Genomic DNA, 24,106 nt, shown 5'->3' with positions numbered 1-24,106 from the left:
CACCGGGAGGGCGGCGCGGAGCCCCAGGGCTCGGCAGGTTCGTGGCGGCGGCCGCCTGCCGGGCGGCTCCCCTGGACGGCGGCTGCGGCAGCGGCGGCTCCGCGTCCCGAGCGGCGGCGGCGGGCGGGGCGGGGCGGCGCGTCACGTGAGCTCCGTGTCATCTCCCCGCCGCCATCTCGTGCGTGGGGCGCGCGGCCGCGCGACTCGCGGCTCCGCCGAGCCGTTTGGAAAGGGTTCGAGGCCGCGCGGGCGCGAGGCTTCACGCAGGACCGTCCGGCGCGAGGCTCCGCCTCGTTTTCCTCCCGGGGAACGGCGGCAGAGAAGGCGGAAGGTCACACGGGTTCTCCGCCGCGTCCCGTGCGGGGCGGGCGCGCTGTCGGTACGGCTCGCGCGTTGTGGCGGGGTGCTGTCCGCTCTCTGACGGCCGCTTCTGGCAGCCCCAGGGCAGTCACAGTAAACCCCCCCCGCCGGGGTTGTTCTCGAGTATGGTCGTTTTTTGGTACTTTATGAACTTTATGAGACTGTAAATCGATTCCCTGGTGGGAATGACAAAGAGCCGACCGAGAGGTTTACGCGTAGCCCGGCTGTCTAGCCTTAATCCCGCTGATCGCCTTGTGATCCTGGCAGCTCTTCTCCCTCCCACCACTCGCAAGGCACCAGGAGTCAGGGAGGTGCCCACGTATGCCATGGATGCCAGGTAACACCGCGACGGGGCTCCCTGGGGCCGGGATGCCCAGTGGGAGCAGGAGGAATCACAGAATCACAGAATGGCCAGGGTTGGAAGGGACCTCAAGGATCGTGAATCTCCAACCCCCTGCCACACACAGGGCCACCAACCTCCACATTTAATACCAGACCAGGCTGCCCAGGGCCCCATCCAACCTGGCCTTGAACACCTCCAGGGATGGACGGGGCATCCACAGCCTCTCTGGGCAGCTGTTCCAGGAGATAGCCTACAGCTCTGCTCAGCAGAAATTTCTCCTCCAGGCATGTGGAGCCCACATCAGCTCTGCCTTTTCTTCCCCAAGCACCAAAAGGGAGAGGAATGATAAGTGTGATGGCTCTGACTCACCCATCGGCTCAGCTGAGATAGGTGGTGCCTCATTAATGATAAGAGCAAAGAAGCAAAGCTATTTAAATAATAATCACATGGTAAAGGCATTCTCTCTTAGTCTCAAGAGGAGACCTTCAGGATGAGAGGTTACCAGTCCCAAAGCAGATCATTCACAAGGAAGTCTAAGTCATGTTTCTGTTGGGAGGAAATATGCTGAATGGTGGCAATAAGTTTATAGTGGATAAATAGGAATTTAATTGAAAATCAGTGTTTGCATTAATGGATAGAGAGTAAAATACTAATAGATCACAATCTTCAGAGATCAGTTAGTAAGAAAATAATGATATTCCATTCTAAGATATATTTTCATGTGGAATATATTTATTAGTAGCACATTAATACTTAACCAGTGAAATAATATTAAAGTACATTCACATTTCTATAATACTAAAATAATGGCATTGGCATCAGATACCACTAAGCTAATTCTGAAGATGGCTTATTCCTGTCTCCTGCATTTACAGACCAAACTAATGTTTTTCAGCACAAGTTTGCAAAGTCCCCAGCAGGCTGTGGGGTGGGAGGCCTCGAGTTAGCATCAGGGGTATTAATTCACTGTCCCCCATTTTTGCTATTGTGCAGCATTGGAAGTAGCCCAGAGATGCTTTTCGCTGACAGGGGAGGACCTTGCTCACATGCTTGCTGGATTATTTCTCCTCTTGGGTGTAGCAGGTCTAGAGGAGGGCAACAAAGATGATCAAAGGGCTGGAGCACCTCTTCTATGAGGAAAGGTTGAGGGAGGTGGATTTGTTCATGCTGGAAACAGAAGGCTCCAGGGAGACCTCACTGTGTCCTTCCAGTACTTAAAGGGAGACTATAAGCAGGAGGGGAGAAAACGTTTTACACAGACTGATAGTGATAGGACAAAGGGAAATGGTTTTTAAACTAAAAGAGCTTCTGTAAAGCAGGCTGAGGGGTCTCCCACACTTCCGTACAGGTGAGGTCTGGCTGACATACAGGGCCCTCCATTCCTCTCAGAAGGGAGTCTCCTGTGGTGATTACCCTTCTTTCCTTCTTGGTGGAGGAGTCTTGAGGCGTGGAGTCAACCACCTCTCTCTCCATAGACAACCTTCTGGGTGGACCTTCCACAGCACCTGCACTTGTCTTTGGAGATCCAGAGCCTCAAATCTATGGTATAAAGGCATCTGGGAAAGCAGCATAGGTAGGGAGGGGAGCTCTCCTGTTTCCATTCCTTTCTGTCTCTTAGGTTCCCCTCTCCCTGCCCAATTGCAGTGGGGCAAGGGATCCACCGCTTATATGAATTGCTATCACACCGCTGCCTTTCTTGCAGATATGGCAGGGAGCTGCTTCACCGGTCCATCTCCTGCTCACACTCCCTGATGTTCCTTAATCTCTCCAGCTCTACCAGCAGGTTGAGCAGGTCATCCACCTTATGCAGATGGTATTTCTGCCATCGTGTGAGGGCAGCAGCAGACTCAGGCAAACCCCGCATCTAAAGACCTGAACAGCCGCATTTCTGGGTAGCCACGTTCCTTTTAGCAAGAGCTTTCTGGCTAGTGGAGACCACGGCTGGATGTGTAGGCTGGGAGGCAGCAGACCGTTGTGCCGAGAGGTGAGCGGTCCTTGCGCGCACTGCCGGGCCGCGCCGTCTGCCTGCGCCGCTCACCGCGCCCCCGAGCGGCCGCTCTTGGAATTGCAGGAGGTCACCCTGCTACTCCCAGTCCCGCCGCGTCGGAGCCGCTGCCGAGTGGAAGAGTTTGCCTGGGGCGGTACGCCTAGCAAAGCCTGACGTGGGGTCCGAAGGTGAGCTCAGGGAGGGCAGAGAACTCCCGTGGAGCAGAAGGGCAAAAGCGCTCTTCGTCCTGATTTTCGGTATGTATACAGACTGAAAATGGCTCAAAACTTTAAATAAAACAAGAAATGCTTAACAGAAACAGGACAGTAGCAACCGTTTCCCCATTTAAAGATAAAAAAGTAGGAAAAATAAAAAATGGGCACAAAAGACAGTCAAAAGATTTGCCTCTTGATAAGGTCTGTGGAAACCAGCCATGCATTCCCACAACATGTGTCACTTCTCATCAGAACGGCGCTGTAGCTTTGTCCTTGACATCAGTTCATGGAGCAGGTTGGTTTCCAAAAGGGAAGATGGTATTTTGCCATCCACATACGTGGCCTGGCATGGGTCAGCTGGGCCTGGGCTGCAGCCACTCCACCGCATCCTTCTACTGTAGCAAGTGCCAGATGCTTGGGCAGGTCCAGCAGCAAAGGGCTCTACAGCAGCCAAGAACCAGTACTACAGAATAGTTAATGCTAAATGACCTCAGCTGGACTGAGAGCAGGAGCTGGCAGGGGAGGAAAACCACACGGTACAAAACCAGCTCCAGCAAGATGGGATTTCACAGCAGAAGTCACACAGCTCCAGCTTTGGAGCAGCTCAGAGAGCTGCAAGGACAGGTGTGGAAGTTTCTTCCCAGTCAGCTTCCTGCTTTCAAGAGAATGTGCCGCCTCGCTGGTGTGGGAGGAACAGGAGCATAACCGTTTCCAGGAGGTTCCAAGTCATGATCATCTGTGTTTTTCTGTGAGCCCAGAAATTCTGCGGTCATGTAATGACAGCTCTCCTTACTGCTCAGTTACAGGATCTGATCCTGGAGGCTTCCATGGTTTCACCCAGTATTTATTCATCCCCCCACATGAATTTTGAGAATATCCATTACAAAACACTTTGTGTTTTCTGTCCTCCTGTGGCTCTGGCACCCAGGGATGGCATCAATTGCTTGCTCAGGCTGGATTTTCTGTTTCACCTGTTGGAGCCTTTCAGGCCAATCTAGAGAAGAAAGATATCTGTAATTAAAATAAAATGTTTTTTGTTTCTAGTGAATGCAGCTTGGGTAGCAGGAATAGTGTCAGCACAAGTCTGTACTAAGTGGGTTTAACAATTACCATTTCCTTTTAATGTTTAACTCACAGCCTAAAGCTGATTAGTGATCTGTGTCCTGTACCACTATGCAATAAGATTTACAAATTCAACCTCCCTTTGCAGGTATTGTGAACAATAGTTTTACTCTGGACTGGGAACTTCCAGAGATCCCTTGAACCCCCTCACTATTGTCAAGCATGGTAGAGAGCCTAACTTCTGCAGACTGCTGTTACTGTGGCTCTGACCTTCTCCTGGGGCTGTGAATGTCTCTCAGGGGCTGTTAAGCAGACAGTTTTGCTGGCAGAATGCAGGTACTAGAGCAGCTCTCACCAGTGCAGGGGTAGTTTTCTCCTGGAGCATCACTGAATGCATCCATCTTACTAGCTGCAGGATGCACGAGTGATAGGACAAGGGCTGAAGGCTGAATGTGTTTGTTCTGCAAATTGGGCTGATGTTGTGAAGACCATAAAAAGGGGGTATGTATCATGTTTGGCCTTTTGCTGGTAGCCAAGATTTCAGTGTATTACATTTCCCAGAAATTACATTAGCTCAGATCAAATTTTGTGGTAACTTACAGCAAGGAAAGGTTTCAGTTTCATTGATAATGGCCACCTTCTTTTTAAGATTTGATATAGTAAGTTGTAAGACTACTTCTCTTCATTGGGAATGAGATGGTAGGAACAACTAAAGCTGAATCCCCTCAGGTCGACCAAGGCAGAGACTTACTCATCCAGGCACCGCAACTTCCAGGCAACCTGTCAGTCACCAAAGCACAAGGCTGAACCGAGGTTGTGCACAAAAATGCAAATCACAGATATGGCACTGTGAGAGATCTTCTAAAGCTCAAGTCAACTGATCAGCCCCATCCTAAAATAAGCAGTGGGGGGCTTACATGTGGGTGGGTTGCATGTATCAGCCCTGCACGTTCAGCTGGGGAGCGGGGATGGGGAATCACGTGGCGGTACCAAGTGCTGCTGCAAGTACGTGTACTTCACCATCAGTCATTTTCTCTGCTGTACTCACCTTGTTGCAGCACTGCCCTCATGACACGTCCCAGTTGCACCACAGTCACAGGCTAGGAGCAGTTATTTCTACAGCAGTCATTTGATTTTAGAGCTTCACCAGGTGTGGTGTCACTCCCATACGTGCATCCTTGGTGCAATAGCAATACGTTAGACATTGCAAATCATAAATCAAGTATAGTTGTTTCTTCCTTGCTTGCTTCCTTCTCCACTACTGTACAATGAGAAACTAGATTGTCTTCTTGCACCTTACAGCACACATTCTTGCTGTACAGGAGCCTGACTCACTCTATGCATGTAAGAGGATATATCCTACAGATTTCTTTCCTTTTTAAATGCCAGGAGGAGTGTCTGTTCTCCCTTTCTGAAGGCAAAGGATGATTGCCAGGTGACCTGGTCATCTTTTATCCTGTGGTATTTTTGAAGCAGGAAGGATGTTTAATGTAGGTTTTGTGAGAATAATTCACATTTATCTGTGCACAAACACAGATGTAATTTGGTTGGAATGCACAGGACATTTAGAAGCAGAAATGTCGTTATCCTAGCAGTAATTCAGGACTATTAGAGCAAAGCTTTAATGAGTAAGACTATTAGCATAACAGTTAATTTCAGTAAAGTAAAAGATGCTGATCAAAGAACACTTTTCTCTACTGAAGACCACTAACTTTGATATGCAGCAACACCAGTAGCCTCTGGTTTGTGGAACCCTTCACCTTCTCACTGAGTCAAAGAGAGAAAAGGAGGTTTCGCCTCTTGCAAGACTGGCTCTGTGTGACAGTGCTTCAAAGAGCAAGGAGCACAGACTGGCCTTCGTGTGCACGTGGCTACCTACACTTGGACCAAGCCTTTACGTGTGTAAATAGCAATCATTGCAATAATGAAATAAGCAGCTAGATAAGAAGCTTTATGGAAGGTACGTGTCTGGGTTTTCAGTAGGCATGGCTCTACCATTTGCTGGAGCAGAGCGCAGTGCTTCCTCACTGCATGGACCTGGCATTGAAAGCTTGTTGGAGTAGGATTTGACCACCTATTTAGTCCAGATTCAGTCTTTGCTGTGTTTCTTTTCTTTTGCTGCAGGGCTAGGAGGGCAGAGGCTTAAGCCATGGGTGAAAAAGCACAGCTCTTCTGGCAGATGTGACAAAGCCCCAGCTGGAAGAATCACAAGGGCTCATAGCTGCTGTTACAGAGATGTGCCCAGACCCAGGGGCCTCTCATACACTTCTTCCTTTACTGAGCTGTAGAAACAGTGACAAGTATTATGGCAGAAGCAGCCAGCTGTGAGTGCAAGGCAAGGAGTAGCCACAGAGCTGTAACTGAGAGCAGGGACACCGCTGTTCCTCCTTGCCTTCTCCACCCCAAACCCACAATGTCACAAGCTTAAATTTACTACAGGCTCTTCTCCAGTGCTGTTACCACAGAGTATTTTTTATATGCATCTGCAAAAGCATCATTTGTGTTTGTCCTCTGCAAAGAAACATTGCTGTAGGCAACGGCAGTCAGGGCAGTATTGCTTGTATCTCCGTAAAGTATCACAGAATCACAGAATTGTAGGGGTTGGAAGGGACCTCCAGAGATCATCGAGTCCAACCCCCCTGCCAAAGCAGGTTCCCTACAGCAGGTCGCACAGGTAGGCATCCAGGCAGGTCTTGAACATCTCCAGAGAAGGAGACTCCACCACCTCCCTGGGCAGCCTGTTCCAGTGCTCCGTCACCTCACTGTAAAGAAGTTCTTGCGCACATTTGTGCGGAACTTCCTATGCTGCAGTTTCCGGCCGTTTCCCCTTGTCCTGTCTCCACTTACCACTGAAAAGAGTCCGGCCTCGCCACTCTGCCCCCCACACCTTAGATATTTACAGACCTGGATCAGGTCCCCTCTCAGTCTTCTTTTCTCAAGGCTGAACAGACCCAGTTCACTCAGCCTTTCATTCTGCATAGATCACTTAAGGTTTGGACCAGTGTCATGCATGAAACAGTGTTTTTCTCAGGATCACAGTGTCACCACAGTGCTGGATCTCATGGGGTCCCAGTCTACCTCCTGCTCCCAGGTGTCAGTGTCAGTGCTCCAGCCCTTACCTGTTTGGTATCAGCAAACAAAGCAGAAGACACATTCTTTCCTTTGGAAAAAACTGAGACTTTCCCCTTTCCTCAATCTGTTTATTTGAGAAGCTTGTGGGTTCTGGCCAGGCACTCCTGCAAGGTCTCCATCTCATAATGCTCCTCCTCAGATGACACCCCATTCATCTCTTTGGGAAGTGTGGCTCAGAATTATTACACCGTACACAGAATTATACTGAAATATGAATACAGAATTATGAATGACCACACATTTCTTAGGGTTGGCCTGCTTTGTTGATGCCTTGCATTCAAGCACAAGGACATCAGTAGCCTCTCTGCCATCATGGCTGCCCTTATCTATTTCTAGGCTCTCCCAGAAACTCCCTATATAACCTTTAGAAAACAGCTTAGACCAGATCCCTTCCTCCTTGCATTATAAAATAGAACTGTGTAGGGATATTGTGGACACTTCCATGGAGAGCAGAGAACAAACTGAAGCAATTTTGCTGGCTCTTAATATCTCCTTTCTGTCTCCAAAAATACCTTGTGGTTTTTTGATTCTGAATCATTTAAAAAAGGACAGTTTGTCTTGTCTGGGTGACACATGTACATCGAGTTGATGCAGGAATGGCTCTACTGGGCCAGGTGTGAAGTCCCATACGTCTCCACCAGCGCGAGACTGCTGCAGTGAGAGTTCTTCTGTCCTGTGCACGGGGCTGCAGGCTTCTCTGCATCTCAGGTTTGCTTTGTGCTTAACAGCCCATGATTATTTTTGGCTAAAAATAAAGTGCTCTGAGGTCCAGGAAGAATAGATCATCATTCTATGCCAAGAAGGAGTGCTGACTTTCTGTGTCAGTTCAAAGTTATTCCTGGTAATGAATTAGTCCTTGCTAAGACCACACATATTTTAATGGGCTCCTTGACTCTGCCTGCCTCGCTCACAGCAGCCTCAGGACCAAGTGCCAATATGCACACAGGAGTCAAGCACTGCAGCACAGTGCAGTGTGGGAAATAAATTCTACCAATGCTGCACTTAACTGGAAGGAGGTCTCCAATGCTAGCTGACATCAAATCTGTTGCAGAGTGTCTTTTGGATGCAGAATATAAAGGGGCTTAGAATGATACTTCTGGCAGGATGATAGTTTCAAATGCAATCATCACTTCAAGTTAAATGAACAACTTGCGAGAACATGTTTGTGCATCAGCCCAGAGATTTCTGATGGCCTCAGCCACTACAGCAGCATACTGAGGTTACTGCCAGCAGCTTTGTTGTGAGCAGAAGAGCTCTAGCGGGATCTGTAATCACACAGACTACAAGAGTTGTCTTCTGTATGTGCTTCGATGAGAGTGAAAGCACACCAACAACAGAGGGAGCAGGCTGGCTTAAAAACTGTCCACGAGACAACCAACAGCTTGGTCTGTCCACCTCTTTTTAGATATAACACAAGTGTGATGTTGCAATGGAATTTTACCTTACAGAAAGTTTAAAGGTAATTTGGGAGCTCAGGGATGATGTAAGGAAGGAAGGCAGAAGTCGTCCTTACCAGTGAAACTTGTTTTGTAAATTTGCTCTGCATAAAAAGACAATCTCTGCTTGTAGAGAGTTGCCTTTGACGTCAAAGCTTAGCTGGAATTTCTCAGGCCAAAATTACAGGGGAGATAAACCAGAGTTGCTATAAAAGGAACCGGGTGCAACCTTGTCATGGAAGAGGGACTCTTTTAGAGCTAGCAACAAGATCCAGCTGTCACATTTTATTTTAATCTTATTTCTGCTTCATGATTTCCCCAGAATAGACTCACTCAGTGGGAATGTTACATTCATCTTCATTCAGCAAGTGATATTTATACTTTCATATTGGATAGGATTGATTTTCCTATCCAGGTAATGCAGTATGTAATTTTTAAATATCCTTACTGTGCACAGAGACATATAATATACTTTCTGTGTCAGAAGGGGACACGACTCACATAAATTGAGAAATTCTTTTTAATATGATAAATGGTTATCAGACTCCTTTTTATACTAAATCACTTTGCAAGTGAATGTATTCTGTAGCCACAGGTTGTGGGTCTATTGAAGAGCAACCTCAAGGCATACATGTTAATGGTGTTAAACCATGTGACATCATATTATATAGAAGAGGTATTGAAACTTGCCAGATTATGGTTTTCAGTACCTTATAACTAACATGAGGTAATATAATAAGTACACTAATATATACTTGGCAATACTTCCATACTAATATGTATACTAGGTGTATCTATCAGATATCAGTATCAGATCTAGCTGGAATAGGTCTCATTTCACATCTGCATATGAAAAAGTGCAGTCAGTGCCTTAGCAAAAGGAGACAAATACTTCATTGAATACTAAAATTGTTGGAGTTGGAAGAGATCTTTAAAGGTCACCTAGTCCAACCAACCTCCAATGAATGGAGATATAGACAGCTCCATCAGGTTCTCAGGCTGGACAGGGCTCTGACCTCAAACATCTCCAGAGATGGAACATCCACACATCTCTGCACAACCTGCGCCAGTGCCTCACCACTCTCAATGTAAAAAACCTTTTCCTCATATCTAAATTAAATTTCCCTTCTTTTATTTGAAACCATTTTCCCTTGTCCTGTCACACAGAACAATCATGGGGTTCTCCCAGGCCCACTGCTCAGCCTGTCTAGGTTAAGTAAATTATTATCTTGACATTTTAAATAGGTTTATACAAATTCAGTATGCAGCCATGAGCTTTTGATGTATACAACATGAAAGTGAATTCCAGTGAGGAAAGTCTGCTGCATAAGGAAAAGATTTTGCCCCAGCATGAGTGAAGGAAACACAAATGTTCAATCAGGAAAAATGTGGGGAAGGACAAAAGAGCAAGGAACTCCTGTTCTGCAGAGTATCATGTCCCCAGTCATAAGAGCAATGACCTAAAAGTGGGACCTTACTGGTTGTGACACTGAAACCTGACTCTGAGCCTAACACAAAATATGGCCAAACTTCATGGCTTTCAGTTGAAATGTAATCATACAAGTAATTCCTAAAAGAAGCCAAGAAGAAAAATGATTGTAACTGTGCTACCAAGTAACTGTTCACCACGTATTGATTCACAAAGCTTTCTTTCCTCAACCACGTCGATAACAACAAAGAAAAACTTTTCTGGAAAGTTATTTTGCTCTGCGTGCAGAGTGAGAAAGAATGGAATTTCAATATATTTCTTCTGTTTCACTTTTTATTCATTTATCTTGAAAAAATTATATATTTTTAAGGCCACCAGTGTTTCAGCCCTCGCATTTTAGACTCATTTTTCTTTTCCTTTTTTTTTCTTTTGAATTTGAATGGATTCTTTTTATACAAACAGAATAAGATGCTTTCCATGGCTTTTATCACTGAACTCAAAAAACATTCCTGACATGGGACATGTTAGCACTGTTTCACTGCCATTCTCGTAAGCCCCAAGTCCTGGGCACAGTTATTGAACTACGCAGCACTTTTCAACCCCAAATAAACAGAAGTAAATGATTAACCTTAATGACAGTTGTATAACCAAGATGTTATAATTGCAATATAATCAAAAGAGTAAGGCAAACAAGGATCACAAAAGAGAATAAGTAGAAGAGCTTACCCTTGGGTTGAGCTCACTAGAAGATATCAAAGAGGAGGATCTCCAGAAGAGATCCTTCCCCTCTGGTAGCCAGCTCTTAAATAGGTCCAGGAGGGGTGGAGCCTGGCTCCACCCCTTCCGGTAGCACAGGTGAATTGCCTTCACCTGTGCTCCTCTGGCTGACTCATGGCTCACCTCAGGTGATCAATCAGAGGTTCAGGCCGTGACTCAGCAGTTCCCATACAGACAGTAAATCCAATTTTCAGCTCCCTTCTTCTTTGTCCAAGATAAAAGTGTTACTGGCATGATCTGATTTTGAGGGAAAAGCAGACAAAAGTTTCTAAGTTGTTATGATGGACTTCAGCTGGGAAGTTCAGGATTTTCTAGACAAAAGGCCCAGACTCCACTAACCACAGCTGAATACCTCTTTCTATTCGTTATTCCTTTTGTTGCACTGCTAAGGGTGCTAAAAGAAAGGCCGTGATGACCAATGTGCCGGCTCATTTGTATTACTGAAATACACGCTTTGAAATGCAGTGAGGATATTGAGCTGTGGGCAAAGCTGCCAGCCAAATCAGCATTTTTCCTCTGCAGAGCTCTGCTTGCCATCAGTCTCAGCCTGGTTTTGGGTGGAGCTGAACATTTCCAAAAATATGCATGGATTACATCATTTGTTTGCAACCCATGCTTCCTGGAAAACATCAAAACATCTAAATACACATGTACTAGAACTGAACAAACAATGAGTGCAGAGCACAGATCTGCAGTTTGAGTGTGAGTTAGGAAACAGATTTGTAGAATCATATCATGGAATGTCCTGGGTTGAAAAGGGCCACAATGCTCATCCGGTTTCAACCTCCCTGCTACGTGCATGGTTGCCAACCAGAGAAAAGGCAACAATCCGCAAGGTACGGAGGGTGGCAGGGAGAGAATGGGGAGCAGCACGTTTATGGGGAAAGCCCCCTGCGAGCAGGCACAGGGCGGGTTCTTGACCAGACCCTTTCCTTCTCCAAGCTCTGAGGGAGGAGGTGGAGGTGGACATGAAGAACCTCCAAAAGGCACAAGAGAACACCAAAAGGCGCACTGCCTTGTAAGTGATTCCCCAGCGCAGTCCAGACCTGAGGCAGAGGGGAGCTGGGATGCCAGCAGCCCCCAGGCATCTGTGCCACCGGCTGGAGCTTGGGAAGGCCAGACCTGTGCAGGGCTGGCACCAAGGGGTGCCCGTCCCGGCTCCGGCTGAAGCCGGGCAGCTGCCTCGGGTCCCTGTGGCCACCTTGGGGGGGAAGAAGTCCTGGTGCTGAGGCCTCTTCTCATACACCAACCTCCTGGTGTCTGTAACAGGAAGAAGGTGACCCGCAGGGAAGAGCACATCAGTTCCCTGATGCACGAGACTGTGCCCGTGCAAGTGGTAAGATAGAAAGCCTCGCTGTGGCCTGGGGAGGAAAGGGTCACCTCAGGGCCACGGCAGGGGATATGGACCCACTTCTGTGTGTGGAGACAAAGAAGGGGTTCCAGGCCCAAACCTTCACAACCCCAACACGTGTCCCTGCTTTGCCCTGTCCTCTAGGATGAGCAGACGGCAGCACAGCGACGTGCACTCACAACCTGGCTGCGGTGAGCTGCCCTGGGGTCCAGAGACAATCAGGCAGCTTTTGACTTTGTGGGGATGAAAACCTTCAGTATTTCTTAGTGTCCTGAGTGGGGAGAGCAGGTGGGGGCGGACTGGGCGGGGATTCTGGCAGCCCTGCAGAGAGGCACGACAGATTGGGTTGCTCCCTGTATGGCACAGGTCTGTGGAGCAGTTTGGAGTGGTTGGTTGGAAAGTGCTGAGACAAATGTGTCCCTTGGTCTGAGTGAACCTTCTTCTGTTGCTCAGGAGGTTTCTGCTGTTCTTGGGCCTGCTGCAGCTTGTCGTCTTCATCCTGGTCCTGCTGCAGAGGGACATCCTCCATGGGATCCTGCCTGCAGAGCTGGCAACTGCCCTTGGCAGCCGTCCACCAAAACCTGCTCTTTTCTGACCTCAGAACACACTGCAGCCCTTCATCATGGCACCATTGGGTCTGCAGGCATTAGCTGTGCCTGCTTTGTCACCAATGCCATCAATAACATCCATCCCAATTCCAAAATGTCTCACTTGTGCATGAGAAGCATGTATGGGAACTATTGAGTCACGGCCTGAACCTTCATTGACCACCTGAGGCAAGCACTGAGTCAGCCATGGAGCACAGGTGAAAGCAATTCAGCTGTGTGACCAGAAGGGTTGGAGCCTGGCTGCACCTCTCCTAGGCCCCATTTAAGGGCTGACTGCCACTGAGGAGGGATCTCTTGCTGGAGGTTGCTCCCTTTGGACTTTTTCTTGTAAGTCTGGTGCATGGATGGGCATTTTTGTTTATTTTCAATTATCCCTTTCCACAGTGATAATCTTTCTAGCTACATCATCTGTAGATATCAGCCTAACCACACCACTCTGTATGAACGTTGATTATACAGACCCCTCTCCTTGTTCACCACCCTTTGTTTAATGCAGCCCAGAACACAGTTGGCTTTCCAAGCTGCAAGCGCACATTGCCGGCTCATGTCCAGCTTCTTCTCCACCAGCACCTCCAAGACCTTCTCTTCAGGGCTGCTCTCAATGATATCCTTTTCCAGTTTGTATAAATACCTGGGATTGCCCTGAGCCAGATACAGCACCCTGCACTTAACCTTATTGATGAGTTTCATCAAGAACAAATACAAAATAAAAATCTGACACCAAATCTCAGATAGGAAGCACTGGCTATGTGGGAACTATCCACAGAGCCAGAAGAGCTTTTCTTCGATGGTATTCCTTTACCTCCACTTATTATGATCAATCCTGTTTGGAATAGGGTGAAAGGAAATACTGAGCACTGGAAAATTACTTGAAAAAACAAACTGTTACGAAATCCTAAAATTAGTAATGAGCTTGCTTTCTTTTAATTGTGACAAATGGTCCCCTTCACTTCCTTTCCTCTTGAAACAAACCCCCAGTTAAGGTCAAAGCACTGTATGTTAGAAAAAAAAACCCACTGAATTTCTTAATCATGGATTTTTTCAATTGTTCTCTGAAGAAATAGCACCAAAATTAACTATGATTTTTGATATTACTTGATTTTTCCTCTTCTTCATGCTTCATTAAGGACATATAAACGGTGTTTTATTAGGAAACAAACAAAAAAGAAAACAGTAAAACCTGCTGAGTTTCCAAGAGCACCTTATACTACAGCATTATTGGTTTTTGCAATGCTTCATACAGAAAAGAGTCACAGTTTATGAAAAAGGCCCCTAGAGGTTACCACTGTGACTAATATCGACTCCTTAAAAATCGTAATAAGCTCTAAACCACCTCTGTCTAAAAATAATGGAGAAAGCCTATCTGTCCATCTTCAAGGGCAATAAGCTACAAAGGTAGGAAAATGACTTACGAAAGAGACCAAGCAATTCCCACAGCTTCCTCTTTATAAGTAAAATAGAAGTTGAGCAAACAGGTTCTGAAACCTGTGTTAAAAAATAGCACACCAAAAAAATAATAGTTGATTCCATCTGTCTATATATAGATGCCCTATTAATACATCTAATGAAGAGCAAACACTAAACAGCACACCTGTTTTCCATCTAAGAAAAACAGAGCAATAGTTAGGAAAACAGAAGCCACAAAAAGCAATGTGAGAGCTTATGCAGGTGTTAATCCTAAATGCAGACAGAAGACCCAGCCATGCTGACTGTCAGGTGGAACGCCACATTACCCAAAACCATTCTGAAATCTCTTGCAAGGCCAGTAAGGCTATCCAAATGCCAGCAGCAGCCAGGTGAACCCAGCAAAGGCAGCTGTAAGAACGACCTTTCTTTGGATGCTCGGCCCTTTGAAGTAATCAGGGCTTTATGGGGCTAGAAGGGGCTTTATTTATATTGTATTACTATAGCAGAGATGGTATGAACACGGAATCTGCCTTTGTCCTTCTCCTAAGTAACATATTCAACTCCCCCGGACCACCCAGGCCTCTCCCTTTATTGTCACATTAAGGCCTGGTTCATCTTCATCTCTTGACTGAATGTGAGACCCACTGTATGGCAAAAAGAAGGCAAAGACAGTGACTTCAAATGGGATACAGGCACTATGGACCAAAAGCAAGTAGTAAAGAAGGAAAATCATCTCATCCTTCCAACAACCAGTGACATCTCAACAGAAGCACAACCTCTGTCCAGAGAGATGCTGCTCCTGCAGCTGCTAACCCTTAAATGAGGGTGAGGAGGGGTGGATCCAGGCTGCAGCCCTTCTGGTCACTCAGGTGCATTGCTTGTACCCGGGTTAGCCATGCCTTGTCACCTGGTGCTCAACCACTGGTTCATGCTGTGACCTGGCAATTCTGCTGCACCCAATTAATTTGCAGACTTTCTTTTGAGAGCTTGCTTGATAGCTTCCTCAAAGTGCCCAACCCAAAATATTTTGCAAATGTGCTGTATGCCATCCATCAGGTATATCAGCAGCTGACCCAGCCACCCTTACTGCCAGTACTCTGATGTACTTCTAGCTGTGCTGCAGATTCAGGGAGGGCAGAGCAAGTATCTAGCTTTTTTCTAGCTCTGAAATGGTATAGGAATTAATTTGCTTCTCCTCTTGCATGGGGGCACTGGCAAGCATAATAATCTCTCTGCCTTGTCATCTCTCAAGTGTAAAAGTGAAGAAATCTGAACAAAATAGGGCAGCAAAGAGCACTCTGAGAAAAATGAAAAGTGAGCCAGCAGTGAGTTGTTATCTCCTGTGGAAAAAAAAAAATGGGCAAAGCTTACTACTCTACGTAAGAAAGAGATTTTGAATGGAATTTAAATTGCTTCCAAGAAGGAGGATTAGAGGCCATGAGAAATATCTGTAAAACAGCAGCCTTCTTCAGGTTTTTCTTATGATAACATTGATGATCAATGCTTTTTTAAAGAAAAGAGGATCTATGAGAAAAAATGGAAAAGGTAGAAATAATTTAACATTCATATCATAAGGACAATTTGATACCTCTGGATTGGGAAAAGTGCTACTGGATTATGTTTTATTTACTGAATCTATCAAAAAGGTGGATTGAAAACGAAGAAAATCTTTCTTAGGTGATGGCTGTAATTTTCGAAATCTGCTGACCAACCGTGACTGTACATCTGCTGAGTACATTGGCAAAATGCCTCTCTTCTGTTCATCCTGACTGATTTAATGCAGTGTGACTTTGAATGCAGCACAGGACAGTTGGATTTGTTTCACATCAACTCCTGACACTGAATTTTTCTAAAGCTCTTTCAAAGCTCTTCTGTCCCTCTTTTCATGCAGGGATGAATGGCACTGGTCAGGGAAAGTCACGCTCCCACTGTAACATCCTGCTGCCCTGGGCGAGAAGCCTCATTATGAAAGCATGCTGCAGGCTTGAACCTGCTGCTGCTCTCTGGCAAGAAGCAGAGCGGTATCAGGCAAAGCATCTCATTCATCTCACTGAGGTTGATAACTTTATCTGAGCTTAGCCAGGTCTTCTATGTGTGGAAGACAGTTCCCAAAACCATCCCTTCCCAATAAGAAATCTCCAGACACCCAGCCCTCATTTACTCATGTCCTGTTTACATCCACGCAGCATCCTCTCCCATGATGCGCACCGTGCCAGAGGTGACTGTGGATGGCCAGCACTCATTGTGCAGCTTTCCAGATGCAATCACAGCAACACCTGCTGTGGGTAGCATTAATCTTTCCCCATCTGTACTACTGCTGTTTCCTCTGACCTACCTTAAATGTGTACTTGCCGTTACATAGCGATGCCACACGGATGGCTCACAGTTGCCTGGAAATTATCTGGCCTGTTTTTGCTTTCCTCCTCTTTCATTAGTTTGAGTTGATGGTTTGCAGCAGAAATCCCTGTTGTTTGTTACAAGAGGTAAATTTCAGCCCGCCTCCAACAGGTTTTCCCTGTTGCTGGCTTAATGCTAAGCTTTGTGATTTAGCACAAACTATTATGTATGCCCCATCCTCATTCTCTCTTCTTTAATATTTACCCTGTACTGTGCTATATGAAAACTAAAATGTTAATATTTTTTCATGTTATTCCATTTTGAATGTATCTTAATTATTCTCCAAAATCTGCTGAAGAACAGACTGCAGAGGGCAGAGGAACAAATCTCCTCAAGCTCTGCTGACTTTTGCTTGGAATATACTTTTTATAATTCCTCAGCCATCCAAGGCTAAATCCAGTCTGAGAAACTACTATAAAAAGTTCCCACTGGATTACACTTGCCAGTTCTTCCAGTATTCACTATTCTAACTAGTCCCTTGCCTGGAGCGCATTAAAATCTTTGAGGTTTGGGGTTGTTTTTTTTCAGTTTTTGTTGGTTTTATTTGTTTGCTTGTTTGTTTATTTGCTTGCTATTTGGAGAAAATAAAATCCAGCAATTTACCTTTTCCATATATTTAACACACATCTACATTGTGAGTTTTCTCAGTGCGGAAGAAGAAACTTATTATGTATCTTGACTCCTTTGGAAAACTCATCTTGGCTGGGTTTGAGGGTTTCTGAATTTATCCCTACATTTTTCAAACTCCAAGCCACTCCATGACCTCAGTGTGTTTGCTGTATGGGAACTGGAAGGGCTTGAAGGAAGACAAGCCACTTAATTATGGGGTTGCCTTCCTGATATAGTTGCCCACACAGGATGAAGCTATAATGGAAGACCAGAAAATCTGCTTGAAAAGAGGTCAAAGCAGTTAGGAGCCCTAAGGCTTCTATATTTTCTGGGCAAACAAACCATGTGACGTAGAGTCCCATGCAGCTATGTCACATCAATCAAGCACTTTAAATAATGTAATGCCAGAAGTGAGAGACCCGAGGGGGAACCACCCAGGGGTTCCAAGAGCACTGTGCTCCCCATCTGTGACCAAACCGGACTGATACCCAACTGCTGAGCAGCTGACTGAAACAACAGGGTGGAAAAAGGCCACAAGAACAGAGATATAAACACAGCTGGGGATGTAGGCAAACTGCAGGTTAATCAAGGTCAAGGCCAGATGACTCCACCGTAGTCATAAACCATTAAAAGAAGCAGCCTGATGGAGAAGCAGACCTCAGGTTCACTGGAAAAAGCCCCTGAACTCAGCCTCAAAGAGATCATGCTGTGAGCAGCTCTAAAGCAGCCAATGACCTTTGGCAATGGGAGCAAGGAATGGGAAAGGCGATCTCCAGAAGCAGCCAGTCATGATAACTGTTGACAGGCTGCAGTCCTGCGAGCGCTAGACCAGCGTAGCATGAAAACTGCAGTGCAGCCAGATGTATGAGGAAATGGGCGCTCTCTCTCCAGTAGGGTAGAATGGATGAGATCTGAACTCCACACTTTCTGTGGAAAGCAATAATTAGCAGTGTGTGTGTTGTTCCTTTTCCAGTTCTCAGATCGCCAACCAAAATGTGGCATCAGCTAAGGAAAATCCCATCCCTTTCCATAGGGTTGTGTCTTCATATGCACGGAAGACAAAGGACTCCCTAAGATAAGAGTGTTTCTGAAGAGCTTAAATTCCAAAAAAAAGCGCAGAGTATCTGTCAGTGTCACCAAATGAAAGCAATTTTGCACTTAAAATACAAAAACATACCCAAATTGAGCAGCACTGATGACACGGCTCTGTGCCCATGCAGAGATGTGATGCCAACTGGCAGAGGGCTTCTAGATGCTGCCATCTCACCCAGCAGCTGCAGAGACACAGCTTTGCTTTGGAAGCACAAACACAAGCTCGGGAGCCAGTCAAGCTCACTGCTCCCATCTTGATAAGCATACCTGTTGCTTTGTGACTGTGGGCAACAACTTAGTGCATTAACTTTCTCAGTTGCATTTCAGATATAGCTTGGTTAGAAATTTGAAATTAGAAATTTCTGTGCTAACACAGAAAATCCATAGGACATTAAGAAAAAGGAAATCATGTGGGTCAGTTCCTCGGCACTGATTTGACTACAGTGTAACTAACCAAAAAAACAAAAAAAAAAGTTAGTGAATGGAAATATAACATGAATTAACCACCCACAGCATCATCATACTTGAACCTACAGAGAAACAATGCTAGAAAGATAAAGGACAAGAAAAGAGGTAGCAGTTTGATGTTGTTATAAAAGCATTTGGAGCGGGCATAGTTGCAACTTTATTTATTTATTTATGCTCCCTATTTAAACACAAAAATAGACAAGGGGCATCACAGCATTTATGAAGGGTGAAAATGGTGCCTTTGTTGCTGTGGAAACTCTTGGCCCAGAGTTCTGGAGTATGAAGTGGAGCCGTTCTCAGGGAAGGAAATCTGAGGAAAATCTTTGAGGGAGAAAAAATGCTATTTTCAGCCCCTAGAATGGGGCTGCACTTAATTAACCACAGTTTCTAGCTCCCTTGTCCAGTTGGTCTCTGACTCACCATGAAACCACCCGAGCAATGATGTTCACATACCTTGACTTGGCTGCATAGGCATTAAGCATCCGAGTCATCTGGTCTTACTTTATTTCTGAGGGCAGTAAATGCTTTGCACAGAGGTTCTGAAAGAAGCTCAGCTTCACGTGCAATCATATAAATAATTATGTTTTCAGCATAGAGCAGCATTTGGAAATTTCCTCTGTGATTCTGTGAGCAGATTTTCAAATAAGCAGTACAGCTCAGCCCAGGGACACAAGTGAGCCTTAATATCCCTTAATAGCTCAAAAACAAAGAAAGGAAAGGCCTCTCATAGAACAGTTCAGTATGGATAAGATTTTTCCCTATCTTAACAGGTGCATAGGAAAAAATCCTTTGAAACACATCAAAACTACACAAATGATTGATTTAATGCAGTGTTTCCAGAGGGATAAGAGTGACAGGAGTGTGTTAGGAATCGTTGTAGGGGGTAACTGTCTTCACTATGAATTCGTGACATAGCATTCCCTTTGTAGAATGGAAACTGCCATCATATATCAGTCTTTATTTAAGCATTCTTGGAATTAACACTTGGTATTTTCGAATTTTGTACATCTGAAGGATTTCCCATCTCTAACGAAAAAGCTCTGTGAGTATTCTTTTTCTTACACGGTTAAGCTCGTGAGCACGCCACCATAATATGCAAAGTCATTTGCCTACTAAAATCAATTATAGATCATTAGAGTGAGTAACTATGTAGAAGACAGAATTTGTCTATTTTTTTTTCCTGGTGTTTTGCAAAATATCTACAACAGGCAACAAAATCCCCTACAATAGTATTTTCTGAAAATTGCACTGTAGGTGGTGTCATGTTGATTTTGTCATAAAAGACAACATGCTGGAAATGACTGGTGCTTAGATATGTCAAATATAAACTGAAGAAATAACTTGAAAACATGAGGAAGCATTTGTGCTTTTCTCCCTCTGGACCTCTTTTTAAACTGAAGTCCAAATTAGCTCTCTGCACTGGTCTTGAAATGCTTACTTGCCAATTTAACCCAGCTTTGTTGGAAAGCTCCTCGGAATCATTTTTGAGGGACTGTTTGCATCTAAAGGAGCTGTACCAGACAACACACTTGTATTTGTTCCATTGACTTTGATTACCACTGTGTTACACAGTAGAGTGCATTTCTTTTTAATAGCTAGCTATTCGCCACACTTTCTCATGCAAACATTCATGTTTTCTGTGCTTAAGTCAAGCCCTTTGTAAAACATCTCTGTTCTTCAGAACAGAGCCTTCATAGGCACCGAAATGCCTGTGCAATTGCTAAGTTTGTTTATCTGCTTAATGTGCTACTGGGAGATCATTTTCTGAGTCACCATAGGACTGTTTGCCCTTCAGATCCTCAGTGTAGCTTCAAGAATCATAGAACCAATAAGGTTGGAAAAGACCACTGAGGTCATCCTAGTTCAACTATCAACCTGTCACCCATGTCCACCAAAGCATGACCCTACAGATATGGTTCAATATAATAGAGACTGATAGGAAGGATACTGGTATAAAATAATCTTGGGTGTGAAAACATTTTACATGAAAACAGTTTTACACATGAGTCTAGAAAATGACCATATTCCATGTGGAATTGAAACATACTGTGAGGTATGGCATTCACTTGAATATTGCTGATCTCTGAAGAGACAGAAGTTTAACATAGTGCATGAATGCAGGATTTGTCTTCCTGGTGTATTGTTTGGCATTTACCTGTAAGCAATAGGGATATCAAGAGCTGCAGGAGCAGTGCAAAGCCCATATGAGCAGGCTTTGAACAGCACAAAAAACCCAGGGAAGTACAAGCACTGCAACTGAGATGTAGATGCAGCAGAAGTGCAACCAGAATAACCAGGTGTGTTACTTCTCAAGTGAGGTTAATTTGCTGACAGGCAACATACTTGTTGCTAGTTTTTAAGAGATCACAAATCCTATCCCTTATCAGGTGAGTCTCTGTGAAACCCACAGAATGAAATCCTTGCTGTCAACAAATTCTACAACATACCCTTGAGGGTTTCCATTACACTTGGTGAGGACTAACCTTTCACCAAAGAGGCTCAAGCCAAAACCTCCATCAGAGCCACCGAGAAACACGGTGATTACCATGTGCAGCATCACAGCGAGATGGCCATGGCACAGCACTGTGGTTTAACAGAGTCCCCAGAACTCTACAACACTTCCTTATCCCCACACTTCTCTTTCCCCTTTCTCTATCAGCTTTAAAGGCTGTGCCTGCACTGTTCGAGCCTCTATCTAGCCTGGCTAGTACCAGAAGCAGCGCAGCCAGCAGGAGGTGATCCATCCCTCTGTACTCAGCCCTGGTGAGGTCGCCCCTCAGTGCTGCATTCAGTGCTGGGCCCTACTATAAGAAAGACGCAGAGGACTGGAGCCTGTCCAGAGAAGGGCAGCGGAGCTGGGAGGGGTATGGAGCACAAGTCTTATGGGGAACGGCTGAGGAGCTGAGGTGGTTCAGTCTGGAGCAGTTCGGGAGCAGAAGAGGCTCAGGGGAACTTTGCTCATGTGGTTTGCCTTTGCTCAAGCTGCTTCGCACCCGCTGTGTCAGCCAGACAGCCTTTCCCACGGGACGCCTCTTTTCGTCCTTTTCCATGCTTTTCTGGGCACATCGTGACCACAGCACCAGCCCCTCACCACGGCACCGGCCCCTCACCAGCCGCACCTCCCGCTCACACCCCCAGAGGACACAGCTCCGCCCGGAGGGCGGCGAGCCCCGCCCCGGTCTGCCCGTCAGCTCGCGGGCGGGCGGCGAGGCGCTGGGGCGCGGCTGCCGAGGCGAAGGGAGGCGAGAGGAGCTCGGGGTCGGCTAGCCGCTCCTCCTCTTCCTGCATCCGCCGCCATGGCGCCGCACCGCGCCGCTTGCTTGCTGCCGCTTCTGGTTGCGGTGGCGAGCGCGGGGCTGGGCGGCTATTTCGGCACCAAGTCCCGCTACGAGGAGGTGAACCCGCACTTGGCGGAGGACCCGCTGTCGCTCGGGCCCCACGCCGCCGCTGCCCGGCTGCCCGCCGCCTGCGCCCCGCTGCAGCTCCGCGCCGTGCTCCGCCACGGCACCCGCTACCCCACGGCCGGGCAAATCCGCCGCCTGGCCGAGCTGCACGGCCGCCTCCGCCGCGCCGCCGCCCCGTCCTGCCCCGCCGCCGCCGCGCTGGCCGCCTGGCCGATGTGGTACGAGGAGAGCCTCGACGGGCGGCTGGCGCCGCGGGGCCGCCGCGACATGGAGCACCTGGCGCGCCGCCTGGCTGCCCGCTTCCCTGCGCTCTTCGCCGCCCGCCGCCGCCTGGCGCTGGCCAGCAGCTCCAAGCACCGCTGCCTGCAGAGTGGCGCGGCCTTCCGGCGCGGCCTCGGGCCCTCGCTCAGCCTCGGCGCCGACGGTGAGTGCGGGATGCGGCGGCTGCCCTCGTCCCGGTGTGCCCAGCCGGCCCTCCAGCGCCGAGCCGTTCCCGGGGCTGCCCCGCGAGCGGCCCTCGTCCGGCCCGTCCCGTCCTCCTCCGCCTCCCGCAGGGAACGAGTCCCGCGCTGAGCGCTGCTATCCCTTTCAGAGACGGAGATCGAAGTGAACGACGCCCTGATGAGGTTTTTTGATCACTGCGACAAGTTCGTGGCTTTGGTCGAGGACAACGACACGGCCATGTACCAAGTGAACGCCTTCAAGGAGGGCCCGGAGATGAGGAAGGTGTTGGAGAAAGTGGCGAGTGCCCTGTGTCTGCCGGCCGGAGAGCTGAACGCAGGTATGGGAGCCGCCTCGGGTGCGCTTTGCTCGGTCTGCAGTTATGCAGAGTTCCTGTTTAAAATGCAAGCTAAACCAGATGCAGCCATGCAGCTTTCGGTGTGTGGGGCTGCAATAGTGTGTTTGTTAGCCAACAGAAAGAAAATGCCGTTGGAGGTATCTTTCTTAGAGATGAGTGGAAGGTAGCAGCTTTGCCTTTGTTTTGGGGGCTCAATTTTACCTTTGCTTTGAGTTATGAGTGTGCTACCTTTTAATTCTTTTGTGAAATGTTGCCATTCAGGCACAGAGATAGTTGGGAAAGATGGATGTGTCTGTGTTTTATCTTTGCTGGTCCAGAAGGAGCACATTTCCTGTGCTCAGGAAGCCCCCAGCCATAGGCACTGCTGTCGTTTCCAGCATTCCCCCAAAGATGCAGTCCTAAAACCATGGCACACTGCAGCTTAAACCCAGCCAGCAGCATGCAGGTTGAGCGTGGCAGCCAGAGGCTGCTCCACAGTGAGCAGGCACACATCCACCTGCCCCTCTTCTGCCTTCTGTGGTAGTAAGGATATCCTAGCAGTGGGCATCTATCATATGTGCATTGGCGTTCAGTGTGGAATGTGTTATTTCTCCATCATACCAACTGTAATGTGAAGAGCCTACAGTCTGAAATTTGCATTCTGCACAATAACTCTATTGGAAACTTTGTTGCTTGGCATTTGGACTGGTGATTGTTCTCAACACTGAATTGTAGTTACTTGTTTTAGGGGAAAGTTGGGAGAAAGTTGCTAGTCCTGTGGTGGTGATTTTATCTTTCACTGGTTTCTTGGATTTATTGCAGATCTTGTTCAAGTGGCTTTCCTTACTTGCTCATATGAGTTGGCTATAAAAAATGTGACGTCCCCGTGGTGTTCGCTTTTCAGTGAAGAGGATGCTAAGGTAGGTGCTAAATGCAGAGGGCAGAGAGGTTTGCGAAGCCTTCAGAAGATGCTTCAGTGTTTGGATGTTGTTCTGTGGGCAGTCAGAAGTTGTAAGTTCTGTCCCCCTTGTTCTTCAACCTTCATGAGGTTCAATGCTTCATTAGTGCTGCATTGGTCTCCAAAGAGCTGTGGGTTAATCAAACGGTAGGACTGAAATACCTTCTGCATTCAGAAACTTAAATACTGGCAGAGCCTTAATTTGTCCTGATTAAAATAATCTTTTCCTATTGCACGCTTAATTCATGAAATGCTTTTTCTTTCTGTAACACCTGAAATGCTCTGGACAACTT

The 24,106-nt window shown here is 46.8% G+C and overlaps 2 protein-coding genes across 6 annotated transcripts in view; one reads left to right on the top strand and one right to left on the bottom strand.

Moving 5' to 3' along the window:
• Positions 1-71, bottom strand: part of SGMS1 (sphingomyelin synthase 1) — a 76,895-nt gene extending 76,824 nt beyond the window's left edge. Inside the window, exon 1 of one of the 2 annotated variants that reach the window (XM_042862941.1) lies at positions 4-71. The gene's annotated coding sequence lies outside the window, so the exon portion shown is untranslated. The remainder of the gene's footprint in view (positions 1-3) is intronic. The other variant, XM_042862939.1, reaches the window with a different exon arrangement.
• A 332-nt stretch (positions 72-403) lies between these two features.
• Positions 404-24,106, top strand: part of MINPP1 (multiple inositol-polyphosphate phosphatase 1) — a 41,391-nt gene continuing 17,688 nt past the window's right edge. For 2 of the 4 annotated variants that reach the window (XR_006177350.1, XM_042862657.1), the window contains exons 1-3: positions 21,944-22,501; positions 22,670-22,858; positions 23,678-23,775. Coding sequence is in view for 3 of the 4 variants with exons in the window: in XM_042862657.1 (XP_042718591.1) it covers positions 21,970-22,501; positions 22,670-22,858; positions 23,678-23,775 (819 nt within the window). In the remaining variant the exon portion in view is untranslated. Of the gene's footprint in view, positions 698-21,942; positions 22,502-22,669; positions 22,859-23,677; positions 23,776-24,106 lie in introns of those variants that run through there. The other 2 variants (XM_042862660.1, XM_042862659.1) reach the window with 2 other exon arrangements.

This window comes from Lagopus leucura, unplaced genomic scaffold (assembly GCF_019238085.1).
Source record: "Lagopus leucura isolate 7727_CA_CO unplaced genomic scaffold, USGS_WTPT01 Super-Scaffold_739, whole genome shotgun sequence".
Lineage (NCBI taxonomy): Eukaryota > Metazoa > Chordata > Aves > Galliformes > Phasianidae > Lagopus > Lagopus leucura.
Note: the sequence above shows the minus strand (reverse complement) of the source record. Positions and strands in the feature narration are given on the sequence as shown.